Source organism: Macrotis lagotis, chromosome 1 (genome assembly GCF_037893015.1).
Source record: "Macrotis lagotis isolate mMagLag1 chromosome 1, bilby.v1.9.chrom.fasta, whole genome shotgun sequence".
In the NCBI taxonomy this organism is placed as follows: domain Eukaryota; kingdom Metazoa; phylum Chordata; class Mammalia; order Peramelemorphia; family Peramelidae; genus Macrotis; species Macrotis lagotis.
In genome coordinates, this window is record NC_133658.1 from 908,421,384 (window position 1) to 908,446,493 (window position 25,110).

At 58.1% G+C, this 25,110-nt stretch overlaps 2 protein-coding genes across 4 annotated transcripts; one reads left to right on the forward strand and one right to left on the reverse strand.

Moving 5' to 3' along the window:
- The first annotated feature begins 2,172 nt into the window (after positions 1-2,172).
- On the forward strand, positions 2,173-4,936 carry ERFL (ETS repressor factor like). The gene is made up of 5 exons (XM_074217530.1): positions 2,173-2,323; positions 2,657-2,891; positions 3,585-3,768; positions 4,194-4,323; positions 4,485-4,936. The coding sequence occupies exons 1-5, from the start codon at positions 2,173-2,175 to the stop codon at positions 4,934-4,936; spliced, it is 1,152 nt and encodes a 383-aa protein (XP_074073631.1).
- Positions 4,937-6,055: 1,119 nt separating this feature from the next.
- ARHGEF1 (Rho guanine nucleotide exchange factor 1) lies at positions 6,056-25,041 on the reverse strand. 3 transcript variants are annotated; one of them, XM_074219406.1, is made up of 29 exons: positions 24,913-25,041; positions 20,545-20,614; positions 20,385-20,462; positions 19,739-19,852; positions 18,815-18,913; positions 18,660-18,702; positions 18,319-18,565; positions 18,115-18,144; positions 17,807-17,909; positions 17,611-17,707; positions 17,465-17,500; positions 17,221-17,355; positions 16,224-16,332; positions 13,702-13,869; positions 13,334-13,479; positions 11,240-11,386; positions 10,802-10,884; positions 10,158-10,283; positions 9,939-10,053; positions 9,232-9,386; positions 8,964-9,041; positions 8,750-8,825; positions 8,503-8,670; positions 7,874-7,961; positions 7,635-7,721; positions 7,477-7,544; positions 7,309-7,395; positions 6,958-7,112; positions 6,056-6,836 (listed from the first exon to the last, which is right to left on the reverse strand). In XM_074219406.1, exons 2-29 carry the CDS (start codon positions 20,569-20,571, stop codon positions 6,753-6,755), a joined length of 2,949 nt encoding a protein of 982 aa, XP_074075507.1. In that variant the 5' UTR covers positions 20,572-20,614; positions 24,913-25,041; the 3' UTR covers positions 6,056-6,752. The 3 variants fall into 3 exon arrangements, with proteins under 3 accessions (XP_074075507.1, XP_074075508.1, XP_074075509.1); XM_074219407.1 differs by lacking the exons at positions 13,702-13,869; positions 24,913-25,041 and having other exon boundaries at positions 6,058-6,836; positions 20,545-23,936; XM_074219408.1 differs by lacking the exons at positions 13,702-13,869; positions 24,913-25,041 and having other exon boundaries at positions 6,333-6,836; positions 9,232-9,332; positions 20,545-23,924.
- Positions 25,042-25,110: the final 69 nt, after the last annotated feature.

Consider the following 25,110-nt stretch of genomic DNA (forward strand, 5'->3'; position numbering starts at 1 on the left):
AGACATCTGAGGCCAGGTGTGGTTATGAAGGAACCTTGGGTCCCTAGGGAAACTCAAGGTGTATTCACCTGGCTCACGAATGAGAAATATTTTCACCATTGGCCAGTTCTATCTATTCCCATGCAGAACTGAAGGAAGCCAGTGGTGAATCTAGGCCACTCAGGGGACATCAGTTCAATGCAATGTGGGATTGTGGGGCAGAGAGGAGGAGACCAGGGGTAATCTTCACCCTGAGATAGTCTGAGAATGATTGTAATCCTAACAGAGAGAAGGGAGATGAATCTTTTCTAGAGTAAATCCACTTTAAACGAAGGCTATCCTTACTCTAGGAAATCTCAGGCATGTCTTTAAGGGTGTGTCGTTACTCCCAAAAGTGTTGTGTTCATCCTAAACTGTGTTAGGATCTACAGCCTAGAGAGTATATCCATTTTGAGGATGCTAGCCAGTCCAATAGACATGTTGCTGCTGCTGCTGCTGCTTGGTTGTTGCTGCTGCTACTACTACTACCATACTACTACTACTACTACTACTACTACTACTACTACTACTACTACTACTACTACTACTACTACTACTACTACTGTTGTTCCCTGTGGAGTATCATTTACAGCCCAGAATGTGTAATTTCCAGTCTGATTTTTTGCTCTATTGTTATCTACAGTCTAATCGGTTATATTTATTCTGTGAACACCTTAAATAGTCCAGTGGGTGTTGGGTTCAGCCTGAGGAGTGTTAACTCCAGTCCAGTGGGTGTCATACCTACCCTGAGGGGGTTAGCTACAGTCTAATAGGTTCGATTTATTCTGTGAGTGTCATAAACAGTCCAGTGGGTGTTATATCCATCCTAAGGGGTGCTTGTGGTTTTAGTGATGGGGAAGGAGGAAAGCTGGGGGGGGGGGGAGTCTGCGAGGAGAGACACCGAAAGCCAGAGTCTGGGGCCTCGAGAGGTGGGGGGACACGTTTGAGGGTGCAGGAGGAGGCCAGACGAGACTGGGGGGGCCGGGGGGAAGAGCCCTGGGGGCCCCTGTGCCGCTTCGCCTGCCTCGCCTCACCCCCTTTTCTCTGTCTCTCTGGCTGCCCGGCCTCTCCGCAGCGCTCCCGATATGGACTGTAACTGCGTCTCGGATCTGCTCTTCACCCCGCCGGTGCCGGCGCTCTGGACTCCGGGTAACGCTCCCGGTCCCCCCGAGGCCCTCCCCTGCCCTCCAGGCTCCTCGGCCGCATTTCTCGCCCCGTGTCTGTCTCTCCGGAGCTCGGCCGCAGTTTCTTGGTGTCTCCCTTCTGGCATTGATCCTTCCCCTGACCACCGGCCTCTCTCTCTCTCTCTCTCTCTCTCTCTCTCTCTCTCTCTCTCTCCTGATCACTTCATCTCTCCCTCCCCATTCTTGTCTCCGGCTGCCACTGTCTCTCTGGGTCCTTGTGTCTCTTCCCCGTCTCCGCCCCCTCTCAAAAAGAACATGCCATCTCTCCCCCAAATGAAAAACTTCAATGAGAAACTTCACTCCAAGGCCCTAAAGTTGCGGTCGTGGTTGGAGGGAGGGGGTGGGGGGAGGAGGGAAGGTTGGGATTCAGGAGCTCAAGGGAGCAGGAGATGACAGGGGATGGGGAGATGGGGATGATGGGAACCTGAGAGATGAAGGAATGGTCCAGGGAGAATTGCAAGGGGGGGGGGGAATGTAAGGTGAGGCATGGGAGATGGTCCTGATTGGAGAATGGAGAATTGGGAGATTAGAGGGGACTTGGGAGATGAGGCATCTGGGGAATGTGAGATTGAGAGAGGGAGAGATTAGGAGATGGGAGATAAGGAAATCGATAACTATAGTGGGAGGGGGGCAAGGCTGAGGGTCTCCAAGCTGGCAATTAAGAAAGGTTCCCTTTACATTTTTCCTGAGATTCCCTTTTATATCCCCCCATTACTCCCCATCATTCTGAAGAGAAACCAATAAACTCTGTGTGTGTGTGTGTGTGTGTGTGTGTGTGTGTGTGTGTGTGTGTGTGTGTCTCACTTTTCCTGTATGTCTGTCTTTAGCTATGTGGGTAGACATCTCTAGGAGGAGAGTGAGATCAAGGGGTTTGTCTGTACATTCAAGTCAACCCCTTCCTTTCTCACTCAGAGGGAGGTCCCATTCTGGGCATATGGGGCAGGACTGGCAAGGGGTCTGAGATGACAAGATGGGACATAGGCACCTGGCAGATCATGGCTGGGGGTGGGGGGCAGTGCAGAAATCCAGAGACCGAAGAGACCAGGGGCATCAGAGGGCAGTGCCCCTGCTGGGGACCAAAGGTGCTCTTGGCTTTAGCTTCCATGTGGAAGTGAAAGGAGGTACAAACAGGCCCCCTCCCCTCAATTCCAGGCCCACTCATGCTGGGCCTTTGTCTCCCTCAAAGCTGCAGCTTCATTGAGCCTAGAACTCCAAAGGAAAGAGGTCAGGGAATCACTACACCTGAGTCACCAAGCAGGGTGGCTGAGCAGGAGGAGGCTGGAGGATCAGGAGTCCGGAGTCTGCAAGTGGGAAGAGGTTGGGAGATCAGGACACCTGGGTGTCTGAACAGGAGGATATTGGGGAACCAGGATGCCTCCAGTTGGAGCTAGGTGCTGAGCCTCTCTGACCTGACTCCTGCCCTCCTGTCACCACCTTCTCCTTCCTTCCCCCAGGTTTTGCCTTCCCAGACTGGGCCTACAAGCCCGAGTCGTCCCCAGGCTCTCGCCAGATCCAGCTGTGGCATTTCATCCTGGAGCTGCTACAAAAGGAGGAGTACCAGGGTGTCATTGCCTGGCAGGGGGACTACGGGGAGTTTGTCATCAAGGACCCCGACGAAGTGGCGCGTCTATGGGGCATCCGAAAATGCAAGCCCCACATGAATTATGACAAGCTGAGCCGGGCTCTGCGGTGAGCCAGGATGCCAGGGCTCCTGAGAGGAAGGATGGGGGATGTAGAGGCTAAGACAGGAGATCAGGATGCCCAAATTCTCCAGTTGGTGACTTCAGAATTAGGAAACCCAGGTTCCCAAAAGATTGAGGGAATTTAGGATGTTTGAGATCCTGAGGGGACAGAGAACTGGGGAGGGAGTTCAGAAAGCCTGGGGCCAAGGGAGAAATGTAGAAGGGGAGGATCCCAGAATGCCTGGGTACCCGAAAGGACAAGGAGCTGAGGGAATCAGGGTACCAAGTTCCCAGAGGTGATAGAGGATGGGGGGGCAGGATACCTGGGTTCCTGAGGAGTGAGGTGTTCAGACTCCTGTGAGGGGATCCTGATTCCAAAGTCTATCTATCGCCAGCCCAGGATACTTTCCTTCCCACCTCATCCTGTGATGTAGTGCTCCAGGAACTGACCCCCACTCTGTATAGTGAGACCCTGAGCAGGTCAGCTACCCTGACCTCAGTTTCCACCTCTGTAAAACGAGGGTCTTTGGGCTAGATGGGACTCTGAGGTTACTTGTGGCTGCACATCTATGATCCTTCCATCATCCTCTCTCTGCCTCAGTGTTCCCATTCATAGGGGATGGGAATGAGTCCCGTAGGGAGTCCCTTGACCCCACAGAGCTGTTGGGGGCTCAGGTGTGACTGCTGCTTCCCTCCGCAGCTATTACTACAACAAGCGCATCCTTCACAAGACTAAAGGCAAGAGGTTTACCTACAAGTTCAACTTCAGCAAAGTTGTGTTGGTCAATTATCCCCTGCTGGACATGGCGGCCGCCCCCCTGCTGCTGGCCCCTGGGCCCTTTGGGGGGGCGGCGGGGCCAGACGGCCCTCCCCTAACACCTGAGGTGAGCAGCCTCACGGACAATCGGGATGCCTAGGCCTCCAGAAGGGGCAAGGATCTAGTTGGACCTGGGGCATCAGGATTGCTGAGCCCCCAAAGGGAGGTGGGTCTCTGGGAGGGTCCTTGGACTTCTGAGGTGGATTGGAAGTGGGGTCCCTAGTCAGGGGGCTTTGGGGGTTGGAGGGGTCCCAAGAAATTAAAAGTGGACCCTGGATTCCTGAGGGAGTTGGGGTCAGGATAATAGCGTGTCTAGGGGTGGGAAGTGAGGGATTCTGGATGCCTGGGTCCTTGAGAAAAAGAGGAATTCAGATGTTTGGGCTCCTGAAGGGTTGGGGAGGGTCAGGATATCTGAGTCTCTGGGGGGGGGGGATCAGGAGACCTGGGTCCTCGAGCTCTAAAGCTTAGTCCTGACTTCTGCACCATCTCTAGACGTTACAGACCCTGTTCTCCACCCCTCGCCTGGACCCAGGAAGCAGGACACCCCTCTTCGCCCAACATCTCTCCGCCCCAGACACGGACAAGCTCCGGCTGGATGGGCCATTTCCCTTCCTGGGCTCTGGTGAGACTCCGGGACTGGCCAGAGGGAGGCTGGGAGGTGATGGAGGGGGAGAGGTTCTGCGATGAGAGCGGAATCCATGCTGGCGCCAGAGGTAGGACCGGGGCAGTTTGGAGGGGTGATGGGGAACCCCATGACCTTCACTCTTTCTCTTTCCCACCCAGGTACTGCTGGGTATTCGAAACCACCCGCTCTCCTGAGTCCCTACGGCCGCACCTTCCCCGAGTATCCCTGGAACTTTAACCCCTACCTGGCCAGCCCCTTCCCCAAGCTGCCCGCCTCCCTGTATCCCCCACATTTCTACCCCAACCCCCTTGCGGGATCCTTGGGCCAGCTACCCACAGGGCCTGGGGGAGGGGGCCCTGCCACAACACCCCTCCTGGCCGGCCCCGCTGGTGACGGACCAGGATCTCAGCGCACAAGCCTGGCCCCAGGCACCCGTCTGACCCTGCCCGGGACGGGGGTCCCTGAGGTTCCCTCTTTGGGACCCAAGGAGGAAAGCGACTCTGAGCTGGAGGTGACCGATGTCAGCGGCTGCAGCTCGGACAGTGAGGGTGATGACGGCGCTCCGGGGCCCCCTGAGAGTCAAGGAGGTCGAGGTGGGGCCGGGAGCTGAGGGGACAGGCAACTAGTGGCTTGGGAACCCTGACTCCCCTTCCCCCACCCCCTGGGGCCCAGGGTCTCCTCCCCAAATCAAAAGGGGACGTGGTATCCCCAGGGACTCCCTTAAAACTTCCCCCGCCCCTTCCCAGGGCCAGGAAAGGGACCAGAAGTCCTTTCCCATCCCAGGAGCTGCTCCTACAAATGACCTTTCCTTCCTGATCAGGAGGGGGCAGGGCCTCTCTTCCTGCTAGACCACAAGGGGTCATCTTCAAGCTGGCCTCAAGTCCAAACCCCAGGAAAGCCAGGGGGCATGGACCTAGGACCTGTCCCTTTCCCTATCTTGCCTCAGTTTCCTCATCTGCAAAACGGGAGGGTTGGACTCAATGACCTCCAGGGTCCCGTCCAGCTCTAAATCTCTCCTCCTTCCCCCTCCTAGGGTCAGGGTCTCCCCCCACACCCAAGACTAAGTCGGACAACATGGTCTCTTCCTTCCACTCACTCCAGCCCACCCAAGGAGGGGGGACAAGGTAGTCTCCTTCCCCCCCCAGACCAGCAGGGAACTCAGTACCTCCTCAACCCCAGGGGTCCATCTAACTTCCCTCCCCTCCAGTCCAAGGAGGGGGCCGAGTGTCACCTTCACCCTGGCCTCTGAGGGGCGCCCAGGTGCAATGGAAATGTCGTGGGAAGGTCCAGGAGTGAACCCTGGCCTGACTAGAGCCGGGCCTCAGTTTCCCCAGATGGACACTGGGGGGTGGGACTGGGGGAGAAGGATCTCTTCTCAAAGGCCCCTTCTGGTTCTCAAGTCTACAAGCCCCCTCTCTGACCCTGGGAAGGGACAGTCTCCCCTCTTCCAACCCCAGGAGTTCCCAGCTGTGCCCATTCCCTTCCAAAAGTGCAATATGGTGTTGCCCCCCCCCCACTCCCGATGTGTTTGTGAGCCCCCCTCCCAACCCAGTGCGTGACGTGCTTGTGTCGTGAAGGAGAAACCTCCTTCTTGCCCACCCGACCCCCAGACCCGGGACCAGGGGGATCAGAGCAATAAATCCGCCCCGCCCCCTCTCCCCTCCCCCACGGGAAGAGTTTATTACAAAAATAAAAAGGGAGAAAAAAAAACCATCCGGGGATGAAGACTGCAGAGTCATGTGTCACTGAGGGGTGGGGGTGGGGGAAGCAGACAGGGGGCCTGCTGAGGCCTGCCCGGTGACAGAAGGGTGTTCTTCTTTAGGAAAGTGATGCCAGGGAGCCCGGGTGGGTCTCCTCGGGCCTCGGGGACCCCCCATCAAAGGGCGGGCTGAGTTTGCTCTACCTTCAACAACTCCAGTGACAGACAGACTGGGGTGAGGGATGGGGTGCTCCTGGCCTCCCCATTCCCAGGGGAGAAAAACCAAGGCTCCCAGCAGGGCCAGAGGCAAGCAAGTAGCAGAGCCATTACATCATCCTTCATACATATATAATATATTAAAAATAAACCTCAGAATATAAAAACGATGCATAACAGGTAAGGCACAGGCGAAATACTGACATGTGGGGTCAGTGGAGGTGGCATCAAGCCCTGAGGTCCCCCAAGGGGCTGGGGAAGAGGAGAAGCAGCTGGTCTAGGGGGCCCACCTGCCCGCAGGGCCCCGGCTGCCAGCCGTAGGCAGTGGCTGATCTGGCTCGGGGAGCTCCCCGACATCACCCCTTCCCCCTCCCTTGGAGAGGGCCTGGGGCAGAGGCAGGAGGGTTGTGGTAAGACGAGGGGAGGCAGAAACTTCCCCTTAGCCTGGGTCCCTTAAGGAGCCGGCCCCCCCCTCAACCCTGGGTGGGGAGGGGGCTCACCTGCCGGGCCCTCAGGAGCAGCCAGCCTGGCTGGGACCAGTCCCACTGAGCTGGCATAAGACGAGTCGGACCCGACAGAATTCGTCTTCTAGGTCCTGAGGAGGGGGAGCTCTGTGAGGGGGAGCCCCGCCTTTCCCTCTCATCCCTCCCCCATCCCCCTCCCTCACCATCCTTATCCCCTCCCTATCCTCTCTCCAGTCCCTGACCCTGACTCACCTCCAACCTCTTGAGGATGTCTTCCAAGTTCAAAAAACGCTCCCGGAGTTCCTGGGGCTGGGTGGGCCCCGTGGCCCCCGTGGCCACCTCACTTTCAGGGGCCGGGCCTGGACCATTCTCCTCGGCTGGGAGCAGGAGTTGCTTAAGGACAAGAACTGAGGGACAGAGAAAAGGCCAGTCAGGAGCAGCAGGATGGGGGTGGGGGGACAGGATGGAGGGCAGAGGGACAGTGGGGGGTGGGGTCTGGGGCACAGCGACAGTGGGGGAGACGGGATCTGGGCCATAGGCTGGGAAAAGGTCAGGGTGCGATCTGGGGCAAGGTGGGATGGGGGATGCAGAGGCAGGGGTCACCTTCTCGGAGGGCAGAGGCTGCAAGCTGCCCCTCCGGGCCTGGGCAGGAGAAGGGCAGCAGGTCACTCAGGATGCGTTCGCAGCGGCCTAGGTGGGCAAGAAGCCAGCTCAGCCGGTGCTCCTCTGACCCCAGTCCAGTCCCCTCCCCCTCCAGGTCCCCTACCTTACCTTCAGCCTGAGGGGCGTCCCTGTTGCTGTTTCCATTCTCAGAGATGCTGTTTAGGGGCTCCCGACTACTGAGGGGGAAAAGACCCAGCATAGGAAGAGAGGGAGAAACAGAGAGGGCCCAGAAAGGGGAGGGGGGAGGGGCGGGGGAGTCTTCTCACCTGATGGGGCTCGGGCGGGGTTTGGGCCTCCCAGGAGGGGCTGGGACCTTCAGAGAGCCAGCAGTGTCGGTGATGAGGGCGCACCACCTGGGACAGAGCAGGGAGGGCTGTCGGGGGTGACCAGGCCAGAGGGGAGAGGGACAGCAGGGAGGGGGCAGAGCCCTTCTCCAGGGAAGCTCCAATCCTGAGGAAACCCTACCCACAGCCTCCCACTCTGCCCAGGGGTCCCCCCCACTCACTGCTTTCTCTCTGACACCGTCTGAGCCACCAGTTCATAGATTTGGGCCTCCTGGTCCCAGGTAAAGATGACGTAGAAAGCTCTGTGGTCTGGGGAGGGGAGGCAGGAGAGGGCCCAGGTCAGACTGGGGGCCCGGCCTCCAATGCCCTCCCCCACTGTCCACAGCCTCATCACCTCCCCCCCAACACAGGCTCTGGCCCCACCTTGGACTCTTTGTCGCTATCTCTCTCAATGTCTTTATCTCTTAATATCTACCTCAATGTCTCTGTCTCTTAATATCTCAATGCTCTGTCTCTCTTAATGTCTCTGTCTGTCTTAGAATACCTAGTCTCAGGGCAGCCAAGTGGCGCAGTGGATAGAGCACTGGCCCTGGAGTCAGGAGTACCTGGGTTCAAATCCGGTCTCAGACACTTAATAATTACCTAGCCATGTGGCCTTGGGCAAGCCACTTAACCTCCTCTGCCTTGCAAAAAAAAATCTAGTCTCTTAATATCTATCTCAATGGTTGTCTCTCTTAATATCTCTATCTCAATGTCTGTTTCTTTCACTGTCCCTCAAAGTCTCTGTCTCAGTGTCTAACACACACACACACACACACACACACACACACACACGTGTGTGCACACTCACCAGTGGCCACCTCCCGGGTCATGGCCGAGGTCAGGCGCAACACCGGCCGAAGCATGGTCTTGCCGTCGGGCGTCGGGGTCAGCGTCCGGCTGTGGGACTTGAGCAGCAGTCGCTCGTCCTGGCGCTGCAGCAGGAGCAGGAGGTCGTCCAGCAGGAGCACATGCACCTCTGGGGACAGGGCAGGGGCCGGTCAGGGCCTGCTGGGGCTCCCCTTCCCCCCTCCCCCTCTCCCCTCCCCCCCACTCACCCACAGCCTTGTCCTTGGTCACTCTCCAGGTCAAGGGCCCTTCGTGCACCAGTTTCTTTTTGGTAATGTCCAGGTTCTGGAACGAATATGTTCATGGTCACGGGGGAAGGAATGGCAGGGGGTGGGGGCAGCCACTCCATAAACAGGCCAGGTCAGCCAGACGGAGGGGGCACCCCGGGGAGAGGTGGGGGCAGGGGGCAAGGAGAAGACCCACCTTGAACTCGCTCAGCATGGGGTCATTGCTCTGCCTCAGGTGGGACAGGTCCAGCCGACGCTGATAGTCTTTGAGCCGCTGCAGACACAGGCCCAGGCAGAGTCGGGTCTGCAGCCCCTCCCAGGTTCTCAACAATCTAGGGCCTGAGCTCTCCCCTCCTTCCCTCCCCTCCCCCCCAAACCATCCCCTCCCCTTTCCCTTGGTTCTCCGACTCTTCCCCCTCTTCCCTGCATCTCTCTCCCCTCTCCCCAGCCCTTCCCCCCCTCACCAGCAGGTCCTCCATGTCTCTCACAGACTGGTTCACGTGATGCAGAATGTCTTTACAGCACTCCGCTGCCTGCTCCACCTTGGCCTTCTCCTTTGGCTCCTCTAGAGGGGCAGGGTGGGGAGGTCTCAGGAGACTCTGGGAGGGAGGCCCTCCCTCTGATTAACCCCACAGCAAGTCAGAGCTAGAGGACCCATTAGAAACCGTCTGCCCCAACCTTGTTTTACTGGGGAGAAACGGAGGCATTACATGGTCTCCTAGGGCTCTTCCTTCTATACTATGTCCAAGGCAAGACCCTACCGCCTCCTCAAGCCAAGTTTCCTCTTCTGAACAAAGTGATCAGAAAACCTGGTCTCTATGGTCCAGGGTGGGTGGGCTCCTCACTTAGGATGGAATTTTAGGCCCCAGGAAAGAAGTTCTGGGAGTCAGGAGGCTCAGTCCCCTCCTTACCCATTGCCATGATCATCTCCCCATCTCAATGGAGGGAGGCCCTGCTCCCTGCCCCCACCCTCCTCCCCACTTCCTCCTCCCTGCTCCTTTTCCCCTTCCTTCCTGATTCCTCCCTTCTTCTCTTCTCCTTTCTCCCCCCTTCTCTGCATCTCCCCAACTCCTTGGTCCCTCCTCATTTCCCTGCTGCTTTCCCCTTCCTTCCCTGCTCCCTCACTCCTCCCCTTTCCCCTCCGAGCTCTCACCTGCACCCACAAGCTCACCTGTGTTCTGCCAGATGCTCTGCAGAAGCAGAGGGTATTTGGTGAGTCGCTGCATCTCTGTGGGGATCATGTCCTTGAGCTGGAGCCGCCGGCAGCGTGGCCTGCTCTCTGCTTCCTGGGGACAAAAGCAGAGGGGTGACCCTGGGGACTGATGCCTCAGCCTCTATCTCTCCCCCCTCTCCCCCTGGCCTTCTCAGGACTCGAGTCCCTGGGCCCCACCTGCACAAAAGTGCAGAATCTTGGCTCCTTTCTTTGCTTGGCCTTGAGCTGCTCCAGAGCAAAGGACTGACGGCTACAGAATCGAGAAGAGATCTTCTGGAACCAGGATCCCTCGGGGCCGTCGAACTGAGGGGAGATGATTGGGAGCGGTGTGTGTGTGTGTGTGTGTGTGTGTGTGTATATGTGTGTGTGTGTGTGTGTGTATGTGTGTGTGTGTGTATGTGAGAAAGAGAGAGATGATGATGCCTCACTTCAAACCCTCCTCCCAGAACTGGGCAGCAAAAGAGCTTCTGGGAGACGGAGTAACCAGGGAGAGAATCTGGGTCAAGGAGGGGGCAAGGACTGGGAGCAAGGAAGCAGGCTGACTGGGTTAATGAAGGGGCAGGGGCTGCAAATTAGGACACCTGATCCCTGGTAGTGAAGGGGCGGGGGGGGGGGGGGGGGGGGGGGGGGGGGGGGGGGGGGGGGGGTTGCTCAGCCAATTGGTTCACTTGTGTTCCAAAAGAGAGGAAGCTGGGTGATCTGGGACCCCAGGGTCCCAGGATGGCAGGAGAAAAGAGGAAAAGGGGCTGGTAGTATATGGAAGAATCAGGACACTGAGTCCCAAGGGTACCGAGTTGGTGGGAGCTGGGTACCCAACTCACCCTGGCTAGTAGCACATCCCCAATCTCCTCGATGAGATAACCACTCTCCTGCCGTAGCTTCATCAGACTCTCCAGGAACAGAGCTGGGGCAACACAGGGAGGTTTTTGTCACGGGTCCATAGTCATCTTCCCAACATACCCAGGTCTTGGGAAGGTGAGTTTGTATATAGGGAGTGGGGGTGGAGACCCTTCAAGGGATAAAGCAGGCTCCAGGTTAGAAACACTAAGTGAGAGAAGGGATGAGGGGCTGGGTTAGTCTGAGTGAAAAGGAAAGGAAAGGAAAGGAAAGGAAAGGAAAGGAAAGGAAAGGAAAGGAAAGGAAAGGAAAGGAAAGGAAAGGAAAGGAAAGGAAAGGAAATACAACCTGAGATGGTGGGGCCCTAAAGGGGCCAAAAGAAAAGGGAATGGGGAAGGGCTTGGGTGGTCAACTCTACTCACAGTGCACATCAATCAGCTCATCCAGGCTGGGAAAGATGTTCTGGAGCTCATCCATTGTGAAGAAGCCCCCTTCGGCCATGGGCTGGTAGAAGAGGTCATGTAACACCCGAAGCATCCGCACGTGGGCCGCCTCGGTCACCAGCAACTCTGGAGGGGAGAGGGAGAGGTCATGGAGCCAGGTACCCATCCTACCCAGGGGTGGAAAGCACAGAAGAGCTCCCTGAGGAGGGAAGTGACCACAAATGAGAGGGATCATGTCCGGGCAGGGTCCCATCAGGGGTTACTGGAGAGAGGGGGAGGTCATTCGTTCCTGGGGTGAAAAGTTCAATTTGGTCACTCTTCAGTCAAGTCTGACTCTCCATGACCTCTTTTGGGGTTTTCTTAGCACGTGACACTCTGGTTGCTATTTAGTTGTTCAACTCCATGACACCATTGGGATTTTCTTGGCAGGTACGGGAGTGGCTGACCATTTCTTTCTCCAACTCATTTAGCAGAGGAGGAAAGTGAGGAAAATAGGGTTAAGTGACTTGGCTAGGGTCACATGGCTAGACAGTTACTGAAAGGTCAAATTTGAATTCAGGAAGCCCAGGCTTCCCCCCTCCAGGCCCAGAATTATGTCTGCTGTGCCACCTAGTGGTCCTAGGTAACGAATTCACCAAATAATCCACAAAAACTCATAATGCACCAGGCCTGGGCCAGATGCTGGGCAGAGAAAGATAAAAATGAAACAGTTCCCGCCCTCAAGAGACTTAAGTTCCATAAGAGGAACTATCAGGACATACATAGGCAAACATTTATAGTATTGTGTATATAGTTCATACCCAACCACAAACCATATATGAACACACACACATAAATATACCACAGAGGGGATGAAAAAGTTGAGTAAAAATGTGCAATAAGGAGCAAGAATACAAGTGGCTTTAATCTGAGGAATTTGTATTTGTCCTAACATTCAATGCCGCATTAACAGCCAGCATTTTCCATAGCAAAATGCTTTATAAATATTATTTCATTTTATCTCACGATAACCCTAGAAGAAAAGTTCTATTATTGTTTGCATTTTACAGATGAGGAAACTGAGGCAAAAGCTAGGTTAAGTGATGTTCCGAGGTTCTGAGATCTAAGGGTCTGAATTCAGGTCTTTCTGTACTACCGAGCTGAAGGGGAGCGTTTGGGCCCATGTTAGGGAAAATCATGACGGCCTCTGTGGAAGAAGGATGTGAAGAGACCTGAAGTAGGGACACCAGTCAGAAGGCAACGGCACCAATGCAGAGGAGAGGTGATGAGGGTCTGCCCCAGGGCGGGGGCTTCAAGAATGGGGAGGAGAGGATGGATGTAAGAAATGTTGGGAATCAATGGTAACTAGCTGGCTAGGTGGAACACCGGAGGAGCTGAGGATAACTCAATTTGAGAGCCTGGAGAATGGGGGCTGCCTGGAAGAGGGGTGGGTTGGGCAGAGACAGGGAAGAGAAGTCCAATTTAGACTTGGTGAACTTGGAGTGCCAACAAGACATCCAATGAAAACACCCAGGAGGGCAGGTGGGCTCAGAAGAGAGACCGGGGTTGGCTCTCTAGCCTAGGGAAACGCATGCACAGAGAAGATCACTGGACCCATGGGGGCCAAGGAGATCCCCAAGTATAAGAGGGAAGAAGGAAGCCCCAGGACAGAGTCCTGGGAGGGGTCGGTCACAGTTAAGGTCTGTGATATGTTGGCTGGTCTGGCAAAGGGACTGAGGAGGGGAGCCCCAAGAAAAGACAGTGGTCAAGAGGAGAAAGTGTTTGGCAGGCCAGATCTGGATCAGGAGGAAAAAGAAGGGACGGTGAAGCAGGAGATACAAGATCTGGGCAAGTTTGTGGCAATGGGAAAGATGCCAGTGGACAGGGAGAGCCTGACGATACCCCAAGAAATGAGGGGTATATCCTAAGAAATGGAGGAAAGGTTTGCGGTCATCAGGGACAGGTAGGACCCTGAGAATTTCCAAAGGACCATGGGGAGGAGTGGTCACCAAGAGGGTCTAAAGACCACCAGATACCAGGGCCCTCGGGGGCCTGGGTGGGGTAGAAAGTCACCATGGTGGGGCTGGCACTCACCACTGATCACTTCTTGGCGTTTCACCTGATTCTTTTGCATCCCATTCAAGGTGTCAGGGGGGACCAGCTCCCGCCAGCCTGGCGGCTCCTCCGGCTCCAGCTCGAGCCCGGCGCGGCCCGGCTCCCCCTCATCCCCTGGCTCGGGACTGCGGGATGGACGGCCATGAGGGACTCTGCCCTTCAGTCCCCATCCGTACCCCTCAGCTTAGCCACTGGGCATCTCATCCCCCCTCCTCCAGTCCCCATCCGCCCCCACCACCAGAGTGGGACTTCAGCCTCAGTCTGACCACCTCCATCCCCCCACCCCCAGGCTCTGTGACCAGGGCACCCTCCGTTCTCCTGCTGGTCCTGAGGAAAGGTTGACATACGTGGCACGTCGGGCGGAGCCAAGGGCCGCCGTGGCAGAGCCAGGGTCTGTATCCACATCGCTTCGGGAGCGGCCCCCTGCTCGGCCCTTGGCCCCAAGGCTGCCCCGGGATGGCCGGCGCCGGTCGGTCACCCGAAGGCTCTCGGAGCGCCCCAATCTCCCAGACAGTCTGGGCCCCAGGTGAGTGACAGATACCAAAGTGGGGGTGGGGAGACCAAGACATCCAGGACAGAGACCAAGGAGAGACAGAGACCCAGGAGAGGCAAAGACCAAAAAGAGACAGAGACCAAGGGGAGCAGAGACCAAGGGGAGACAGAGACCAAGAAAAGATAGAGACCAAGGAGAGACAGAGACCAAGGGGAGACAGAGACCAAGGGGAGACAAAGACCAATGAGAGATAGAGACCAAAGGGAGACAGAAAGCAAGGGGACATAGAGACCAGGACAGAGACCAAGGAAAGACAGAGAACAAGGGGAGACAGAGACCAAAGAGAGGCAAAGACCAAGGGAAGATGGAGAACAGGTCAAAGACCAAGGGGCACAGAAAACAAGATGGGGAGAAGGGGAGAGACCAGGTCAGAGACCAAAAAATGGGAATGGACATCAGGCAAAGGGAAGAAGGAAGGAGAGAACTCAAGGAAGGGGAGAGTGACAAGGGGAACAGATGAGGGGGTGACAGGACAGGGATGGGGGGAAGAACATGCAACAGGAAGAGAGAGTCAGCACTAGAGGCCATGCTCTTCAGTTGGGGGAGGCTGGGGAAGGGGATGGGCCACAAGGGATTCTGGGAACCTGGAGGGGGACCCAAGAGGGAGGAGAGGGAGCAGGAACCTGAGTCCCACCCTGGGCTGCAATGGGTCCCAAAGGCACACCACCCCTGCATTTCTGAGGGGAAGGGGAGGCGGGGCAGGGGTTAGGCTTCAGAGAGCCTGAAAGGGGCCATCAGATACTTAACTGTTCCCAAGGGTCTGATCCCCACTCAAAGGTGGGTAGATGGGGTGGTTCAAGGGAAGGGAAGGAGGCCGGGAAGACATGGGGGAGAGGGATAGACCCCTTCCCCCACCCCAGGGCCCAGGCACCCACCTCTTCCACTTTCTGGGGAGAGAGCAGGTTCAGGGTCAGAGGTGCCCCAGATGGGCCCCACCCCCCCAGGTCTCCCAAAGCAGCAGCACAAGGACGGGCTGGGGGCAGTGCCCGTCCCCCCCAACCATGAGGGGGGGCGAGGCCCCCGGGACAGCATGTAGCAAGGTGGGGGCAACACTGTAGGGAGGCAGGAGCTGAGTATGGTGCAAGGGAGAGAAGGGAAGAGGGGAAGGAGAAGAGGAAGGGAAGGAGATGAAAAGGGGAGAGGAGAAAGGGAGGAGGGAAAAGAGGAAGAGGAGGGAGAAGAAAAAGAGAGGGAGAGGAGAAAGGGAGGAAGAAAAGGAGAGGAGACAGGTGAGAAGGGAAGAAAGGAGAAGTGACAGTTGGAGGGAAATGAGAAGAATGAGAAGAGAAGGGAGAAAAGGAGAGAAAATGAGGGGAAGAAGAGAGGTGAGGAGGGAAAAGGAAGGAAGGAAGGAAGGAAGGAAGGAAGGAAGGAAGGAAGGAAGGAAGGAGAAGAAAAGATGAGAGGGAAAGGGAGAAAGATAAAAGGAGAGGAGTGGGGAGAAGAGAGGTGAGGATGGGGAAGAGGAAGGAAAGAGAAAAGAAGAAGGGAGGAGGAAGGAAAAAAGAGAAAGGAAGGAGAGAGAAAAGGAGAGGAGGGGGAGAAGAGGAAGGAAGGAAGGAGGAGAAAAAAAGATGAGAAAGGGAGGAGGAAAAGAGGAGGAGGGAGAAGAGAAGAGAAAAGGAGGGGGGAGAAAAGTAGGGAAAAGAGAGTCAGGAGGAAGGAGAAGAGAGGAAGAAGAGAGAGGAAAAGAAAATCAAGAACAAAAGGGGAGAGCTTAGAGGTCATCTCATCCAAACCCCTCTTTTGACATATAGGACAGCTGAGGCCCAGATAGGGGAAGGGACTGGCCCAAGGTCACACAGCCCATGAGAGAAACACCAAAGGCCAGAAGAGGAACAAGAACCCGTCGGATCCAGCCTTCTCTAGCGGAGCAACAATGCTGAGAAGGGGTGGCCCTGGCCCTCCGGATGTAGCCCAAGCCAAGACCCAACTGAAATCATCCCTGTTCTTCGAGATCTGGCTCCTGGCCGTCTCCTGGTGTCGCTGATCCCCAGCCCCAGGCCCTGGCTCTCATCCCACCTCATATCCCAACTCTCAGAAGTCTCAGTCCTTCTAGCCTTGCACATAGGGCTCAGACCCCTCAAGTCAAAGCAGCAGCAGCCAAAGCCCCAAAGGGCTGCGATCAGAGCCGGTGAGTGGGTAAGCTGGGACGTGACCCAGGCCTTCTCCCTCTGAGGCAAGGGGGAAAGGCAGGCAGGCAGGTAGGCGGGCTGGCAGGCAGGCGGGTAGGCAGGCAGGACAGTTCCCTCCCACCCCAAACAGACAACCTGTGTCCCCCCACTCCCTTTTCCCTTCTTCCTGCCCCATTCCTACCTTTCAGTATCAGCTCCATCCTCTGTGGTGCTATCTGGCAAGATGGGGGACTCTGAGTTTGATGGGCCTTGGGGGGGAGGGTCCCCCACTTCTGAAGGTGGATCAGTACCTGGTGAAAAAGAAGACGAGGGGTCGTGGCTTCAAGAACCCAGGAAAGTCCGTTTTCCCATGCACTTGGGGGCCCAGTCAACAGCTCCCTTGGTCCGCCTCTGCCCGGCCCACATATAGGACCTCAGCATACAGGGCCCTTCTCTTCCAAATGGACAAACTGGGTGCCCCCCAAAAAAACCCAGAATAAGGCTGTTGTAAGATAGAGAAGAGACACCTGGCCCCAGGCAGTCTCAGAGACCCAGACCTAGGGGTCATCCAGCTCTGGCCCTGTAAAGAACCCAGGGTGTGCATAACTGGACTGGGGGGGTGGAAAACAGTTTTGGCATGATCTAAAGGGGGCTGAGGGCTGGCACTGGGCTAGGAACTGGGAAGACTTGGGTGAGGGGGGGTACCAGACAGAAAGGACCCTGCCCAAGGACAAAGGGGAAGCCTCCAAAGGAGAGCTCTGTCTCTCCCAACACACACACACACACACACATCACACACATACTACACACCTCTCATACAGATATCACATACACACATATGCACATAGATACACATACATCATTCCCCCAGTCTAGAGTGATTTGGGGTCCCCTGTAAGGAGATGCCCTGGTTCCTGATTTGAGAGCACACCTCCCTTCCCCAGGAGCTCCCCCTCCCCCTTATACACGGCCCCTCCTGGGATTACAAGGCAAGGGCCCCCCAGCCGCGGGCCCACCGCCCATGAGCCGGCCCACACGAGGTGGCCCCGGGTAACCCATGGAATCTTGTCCTCAGAGTCTGCAGATCTCTGAATCATACTCTGGTGAGAATCACAAGGGGCTGGGTGGTGACAGCTCTGTCTCCCTCTCTCTGGGCCAAGGGGAGGGTGGGCAGGGTGGGGGAGGAAGCCCGCTCTCACCTGGTTCTTTGTCTGGGCTTTCACCTGGAGGGGGGTGCAGAGTGACACCAGGGGCATCCAGCCCGGGGGGCCCAAGGACCCCCTTTGGGGGAGTCACATAGCTGATCTTCCGCTCAGGAAGCCCTGGCTTGTCACCTGTGGGGTGGGAGGAGCAGGCATCAGGACCACCTGACCTCCTTGGGACCCCTCCCTGGATTCCCTCAGACCCAAGGACAGGCAGGGGGCCCAACGTTAGGGTCATTACCGTCACTCTCAGCTTTAGGGTGCCGGAAGTCAGGAGCTGAAATAAACAAGAGGGGCCATGAGCAGATGCCCCCAAATGGAACAGGGGAGCAGGTCTTAGGGGCACAAATGGTGAGAAGATCTGGGGGTCCATGGGCTGGTGCTCACCCTGCACCTCTCCCCGATTCCGTCGGGCTGCGTCCAGGATGCTACTGAGCCCTTTCTTGGTCTTGGGGGGATCATCTGTCCGGCGGTTTCCAGCCATCTGTGGGAGAAGGGCTATCAGAGTAGTCCCTGGGACGGGGGTGGCTGGGGGGGGGAGGGGTGTGGTGGTGATGGTGAAGAAAGTAAAGGATAGAGGCACCTTTTTCCGAAAGAAGTTTCCTCCTCGGGCCTTCTTATCGCTGCTCTTAGTCCTGACTCCGAGGTATCTCATGTAAGTGCTGATGGCATTCACAATGGCCATGCTGGGGGCAAGGAGGTGATGAGCCGGGCCCCTGCCCACCGGGCACCACCCCTAGTCCCCTCCCCACAAGCTGGAGGGGAGGGGGCTAGAGCTTTTCTCAAATTCCTTGGGAACCCAGAGGTTCTGGCCCCCACCTGTCCCTGCCACCAGGGACCAGGGGCCTGGTCCTTCAGCCCCCACCCCTGAAAACAGATCCAAAGTATCACCTCTTTTCCTCATCTGTGGAGATGGTCAGTCTGTGGGGAGAGGGTGAAGGAGAGGCTGGTTAGCTGGCATCAAAGCAGGTGAGGTAGAGGGGATGGCCCCCCTCCCCACCCCACCCCCCATGAAGGCAAAGAAGGCCCAGAGGCCAAGGGCAGGGAGGAGGAAGGGGGGGGCAGAGAGAAGGAAGCGGGGCAGGGGCCACTCACTGCATGTCTTCCAGGCGGGTCAGGAACCTCTCAGCCAGCATCCGCTCTCGGCCCTCAAAGCTGACGCGGTCCCGGACTGCCCAGGTTTCCAGATGGGACAGATCCGGCTCCCCGGGGGTCATCCCCATGAGCCTCTTGGAGCAGAAGTCCTCCAGCTGACGAGAGACCGCGTTCTGTTGGGCCCGGACCACCTCCACCAGGAATCGTCGCTGGATCTCCTCAGGGAGCAGCTCCGGGCGTGAGCGGTCTGAGGGATGGGTATGGTGGGCAGGGTAGCCCAGGGGCCGGACCCCCCCCCAAAGGCCCCTGGAGCCAGCCTCCTGCCTCCTGTCCCAACTTACCTAGCTCAAAGGACACCGCTGGTGGCACAGGCACACGTAGGACCTGCCCAGAAGAGAAGCCTTGTGAAGCCCAGGGAGTGGGCAGGGAGGGGCCTCCTGAGGATCCCCGGGAAGGGAGAAGGGAGTTGGGGGAGAAGGGGAAGGGGCTTCCTCACCGCCGTCTTCTCCAGGAAGTTGTGGTAAAAATCCAGAAAGCCTTTCCTGGCCTCCTTGGGGCCCAGTGAGGTCAGCATGTCAGCATGGAGGCAACACAGCTGGGGTGGGGGGAGGAGGGGGCAGAGCAGAGGTCTCCCATCACCAGCTGATCCCCACGAGATGTCCATCCACCTGTGGAGCCCAGCTCTGCCCCGGGACCCACAGAGTCCCTGGGAACATGTGCCAGCTCTTGGGGATCCCCCTCCACCCCACTAGCTCTCTGGATTCTATATTCGTCTCTGGCCGAGTGCTGAGGTTCTAGGTGTCCTTGGCCTAGGGGACCCTCATCTTCCAGACTCCATCCCACAGGCTGTGCTGACACATTCCAGACCACCAGTGTCTGCACCTAATCCAGGTCCCTGGACCCCAGGCAGCTGGCAGGCCCACTGAGTCATGTTTTTAAATATACAAAATAAAACAGAGAGAATGACAAAGAAAGTTCTATTCAGGGAGGGAGGGAGGTCAAGGTTATGGGTTCCAGGTGAAGAGTCCAGAGAGAAAGCCAGGTTCCAGATGGCCTAACCTGGTGGCAGATGGCCACAGGCCATGCAGAGACTGCTTGTAAACACACACACACACACACACACACACACACACACACACACACACACACACACACAAACAGAGCTCTGGTTCTGGGTTTCTCCAGCAAGGCATTCTCTGATTCTGGATGGTCCTCCCACCTTACCCCCCTCCCCCCATCCCCAGCAGTTCTAGATTCTTCCTGGCCTGCTTGTAGATGTCCCTTGGCCTGTATAGTCTCTGCCTTCTAGATCCCCTCTATGCTGTGCACCCTAATTCTAGACCCCTCTCCCAGACTCTGTACCCTGGTTCTAAGGTCATCTAGATCCCCAAAACTGCTGTGCCCCAAGTCTAGGTCTCACCAGGGGTCCTGGCTCAAACTGTAGGGCCACATGGTGCAGAAGGGCCATGAGGTGGGCAGGCCGGCGCTTCACCTGGTCCAGGCTCTGGAACTGGCTGCTCCGCTCCTCTGGGTGCTGAGAAAGGCAGGGGAGAACAGAGGCCATCAATCCGGACACCCAGGAGCAGAACTCAAAGAGCCATGGCCTGGGAGCCAGGAGCCCCAGCCTTGCCAGGAGGGGTCTGAGCGAGGTCCTGCCCCTCCCCAGCCCTGGATTCACCGTCTCCTGGGCCTCTCCACTCAGGCCCCAGGGAGTGCAAAGGCCTTCCTTGACCCCTAAGATGCTCATCTGAAACATGACAAGCTTGGACCTTAACAACTCTGACATCCCCTCTTCTAGGGGATGTTCTAAGACCCCTCCCAGCTCTGACATCTCCTGTACTAAGACCATCCTAGCCCTAACATCCCCTGTTCTAAGACCCCTTCCGGCTCTGACATCCCTGACATCCCCTGTTCTAAGGGCCCTCCCAGGTCTCTCATTCCCTGCTCTAAAGATCCTCCCAACTCTGACATTCAGCCCAGTTATTCACTGGCATCCACGTGGCAGTAAGTGAAGGAGACGAGGGCCCCATGTGGTAATGGGTAGGGGTCCAGGCGGGCCAGCTCACCGTCTCCAGCTCATTCTCAAAGTCCTCATCTTCGGCACCAATGATGTTGACCGGGGCTGGCCGGGTCGGGCCGGGAGCCTGGAAGGAGGATGGGTGAGCTCGGCTGTGGGTCCCCCTCCCGAGGGCCCCAGCCCCCCACCCTCCCTCCGACAGCACTCACCCCTCTGGCTGCCTCTTCTGTCTCCATGCTGAGCTGAGGCTGTGGGAAGAGTGCCGGCCCCGGTGAGGCCCTGGGTCGGGCCAGGAGGCCCGGACGCCTGGGTTACTCACACATTCCTGGCCCAGGTGGGGAGGTGAGTAAACAGAGCCTCCCTCATCCACCCGTCACTCAATGGAGCCTCTGTCCCAGCCCACAAAGAGCCCTTCAGAGGCTCAGGGCCTCGGCCAAGCTGGGGGCGGGGTGAGCTGGGATACGGGGCCCCCAAGGGTGTGGGAAGGAGAAGCCTGGACACCTGGTCCTAAGAGGAGGCAGGACGGAGAGGTGAAGAGATGGGATGATGTTTTGGGGGGCTGAGGGGGCCCCAATCTGATCAGAGGCAGCTGGGGGCCGGATGTCGCCTTCTTCACTCACCAGCCCCACTTCCTGAAACAGGAAGTCACATGGGCCCCCAAACCCAGGCTATCGGGCTCTACTGCCATCAGACTGAGGCTTCCCCAATCTTTACCCCCCAAAGGACCCCAGCAGTTGGCTGTAGGGATAATGGCAGGGTTGCCCCACATCCCCCTTTCTTCTTCTCCATCACAGCCAAGTCCACCCTGCTGTCTGTGTCTGTCTCCACCACATCGAGCACCCCCAACACACACACACACACACACACACACACACACACACACACACACACACACGCGCGCGCGCGCGCGCGCACATCTCTGTCTCTCCTCCCTCATGGTGTTAATTAGTCTGTCTAATCGGAACATTAATCACAGACAAGTGGGCCCTCTGTGTCTGTGTGTCAGAGGGGCAGAGCCCAGAGGAGGGGGGGCAGAAGGGCTGGGGAGGCCTCACATCCCAAGGGAAGGGGGAGGGGGTGCGGCCTTGGACTGCTGACCCAGCAGCTATTTTTAACAGCTGGCATCCTGCCCCGTTCCACCCAACCCCTCATCCCAACTGCTGGGGGGGGGTCCTCAGCCTTCTCCCTCCTGAACCCCTCCAGCCCTGCAGTTGGGCCTTCTCCACCTCCTACTCATTGGCCTGAGTTAACAGGTCTTCTCCCCCTGCCAAGTCAATCCCTCTCCCCCATCCCATACTCAGCCCTTCCTGCCTAGACCTGGTCTTCTTCCAGGACCACAGGACAAGGGGTTCCCTAAGTTATAAAGGTTGGGATGGGTCTACAGGGCAAGTCTATTCAGACAGGGAACTTTGGGAAGCTAGAAAATTCTATAGGGGACTAGGACCTTTGGGGTTAGAGGATCAACTCCTGCAGGCCCCACTGCTAGCTTCCTGCCATGAGCATGCTGCTGAACCTCTCTGGCCTCAGTTTCCTTAGCTGTCAAAGAGCAGTTAGGCCAGACCCCTTGGGCCTCTTAGTATGGAAGGAAGAGGAGCCTTACAGGGCCCAGGTCCGGGGGAACTCGGGGCACTTGCTAAGGGTTTATACAGGAGAGGAGGCCGTGCTGGACAGAGACCCTCCAGGAAGCCAGGGTTCTAGACCTGGGAGTCAGGTTGTAGAGTAAACAGGGATACTTTAGAGAGTAGGGATCCCTAGAAGAGAGGCAGGGGTACAAGGGAAATGTCCTAGGGAACGGGAGAGTCCTGGAATAAGAAGTTGGTTGTATAAGACCCCGGTCCTCAAGGAATTTGGGGGATACATGGGCATCCATACCATAGAATGGGGGGGGGGGTCATCCTTTAACTGAAGGAATGGAAATCTAGACAACGAAACAGGGATCCTTAACTTTTTTGTGTGTCTTTGGAGAAGTGTAAGGACCGCTTCTCAGTTTTTAAAAGAAAAAGACCAATTATCAAACAAATACCCAGGACCCAGGCTAAAAAGGGGGACTTTCTAGAGGCCAGATTTGGCCCTGGGAAAAGTCCCTTTGGGGTACTCAAAGCGGAGCATCACATGGGATCCTCCCTGCCAAGAGCATCTTCTCCTGAGGCTTCTAGAAGGGACTGTTTCTGAGTGACTGGAGGTGGGTAGGGGCCTACTGGCAAGGAAGACAATTTCAGGGGCAGAGGGTGCCACCTCTTGGTTGAATCTGCTCTCTCCAAAGTTCCTGAGGATCCCACCTGCTCAACTGCCAGCGTAGCTTCGCCAGTGTGGACAGCCCCCCACCCCATTCATTCTCCTCCCATGACTCTCTCCACTCCCTGTAGGCCTCTTGCTGGCTCTTGTCCACTGTGCGTGATCCTGAAGGCTCTGTCCTTTCTCCATGTTCTCTACCTGCTCCGACTCAGTGACCTCATCAGCACCCACACCTCACTGCTCACCTTTTTGTCTCTCCCATCCATCTACAGAACACTAGTCCTGCCAGTGATGATCACACATCACCAAGCGCCTCTATCTGAAGGGACCCCACATGGATAGGCCTCCCCCAGACCTGCCCTTCCTGACTATTGAAGAGGGCGCCACTTCCCTCCAATGCCCTTCAGTCTTCAGTCAATCAATCAATAGGTTAGTCTTCCAGAGAGCAGCCCAAACCATCCTTCTAAAGCTCAGGTCTGACCGCTCCCTTCTCAGGACCCTTAGGTGGCTCCCCAGTGTCCACAGCCTGGAAGTTGTTTCTTCTCAGAACCCTGGCGGGTTGCCCTCCACCCCGGCGCTGAGTCCACCTCTCTAGAGCGCTCATCTCTCTCCCCTTGGCGTACTCCACATTCCAGACAAACTGGTCCACTTGGCCATTCGGAGAACCTCACATTCCATCAAGCCTGGAATGTATTCCTCCCTCACCTCCACCTATGAGAAGCCTGGTCTCCCTCCAAGGTTCAGCCTTGCTCTCCCTGCCCTCCCCCTCCACTCCCAGACCTTTCCCGAAAGACCCTCCTCAAGGGCTCCGACTCTGTGGACTGGTGATCACACTGAACCCCCCTAAAGAACACTGATTCTTGAAATGAGAGAAAGGGTGATTTATCAAAAGGGGGGGTCTATGAAGAATCCACTGGAGGCTTGAGACTCCAGTGGGCAGAGCTTCCTAGAGGGGCACCGTACGCAGTGGCTTCTGATGCCATTCTTATGAAATTTTGCGACTCCCTCTAGGCCTGTGCCAGGAGGTGCCAGGGGGTGGAGAATCTACAGGGCCGGGGGAGGGTTCCTGATGGTTGGGGTCTGGAGCGACCCCACAAAGGGGGAAAAGAAAGTTCTCTGGTCATCAGGGTTCAAGAGAGTGGGGAATCTTGGGGTTCAGGGAGTCTTGGGGCAGAAGAGAGTCTATAAAGGCCCCAAAACGATGCAGTCAAGGGGCCAGCGCGTCTACGCAGTCCACGCGGCGGGTCCGCGGGGCATCTGCGGGTCGGGTCGGCATCTCTAAAGGTCAAAGGTCTCGAGGTGGCAGGGCTGTCTGTGGGGTCGCAGAGGGGTCTCTGCGGACAGGGGGGGGGTCCCTGCGGTGAGGGGGTGCTGTGCGGGGCAGGAGCACGGGGGGCCGTCACTGCGGGGGCAGCGCCGGGCGGGGGCAAGGGACTCGGCCAAGGTCACTCACTGCGCCGCGCCGCTGCCGGCTCGGAGGCCAAGGCCAGCGCCCCGGGCTCGGGTGGGGGAGGGGCGCGCCTCGGGAAGCGGGGGCGGGCGGGGGGAGGGGAGCCCTCACCTGCCGGCGCGCTCCCGTCCGTGCCGCGCCCCGCCCTCGGCGCGGCCGCTCCGCCGCCCCCCGAAGCCCGGCCCGGCCCGCCGCTCCGCCGGCCGCGCCGCCCCCGGGGCCGCTCTGGCGCCGCCGCTCGACTGCTCGCGCCGCGGGGCGCCTCTGCCCGCCCGGAGGACCCGCCCCGCGCTCTCGACTGCTCCGCCCCGCCCCCGCGCGGAGGACCCGCCCCCGCCCGGAAGGCCCGCCCCGCGCCCGGAGGACCCGCCCGGAAGACCCGCCCCCCGCCCGGAGGACCCGCCCCCGCCCGGAGGACCCGCCCCGCGCTCTCGACTGCTCCGCCCCGCCCCCCGCCGGAGGACACGCCCCGCCCCCGCCGGAGGACACGCCCCGCCCCGCGGCGCCCCGCCCCGGCTCCTCCCCCGCCAGCCGCCGCCAGCTCCCACCTGCATCTGTGGCCTCCAGGCCCCGAGCGCCCCCTCCAGGTCCCCCAGCCCGGCCCGGCCCCCGCCTGGTGGTCCTCCTCCCCCTGTCCTGTCCGGCCTCCCCCCCACCCTCCTCCCCAGCTGGTCCGTCGCCCCTCGCCTCCCCTCTGCCGGTCCCCCCTGGGTCGCCCCCCCTCCCCGGTCCCCTGAGCCCCCCATCTGGGCCCTCTGCTCCCCCCCGGGCCCCCGCCCCCCCCAGCCGCCCCTCGTTCCCAGGTGAGACAGTCCTCTGCACCCGCAGGGAAACGGGCACTCCAGAAATGTAGCCCAGGAGGCAGAGAGGAGGGCGGCGGGAGAAGAGGTACCTGGGGTCAGGCCGGGGGAGCCCCGGAGGTCCCGGGGGTTCGGGGCTAGGGGGATCCCGGGCCTTGGGTCCCGGCTCGGGTTTCCTGGCTCCGGCGGGGCAGGAAGCGGAGCTGGGCCGGTTTTCCGGAGGCCCTGGCCCTGCCGCCCCTCCCCGCTTCCTGCCCGGCTGGGAGGGGTCCCCCACACCCCACACCCAC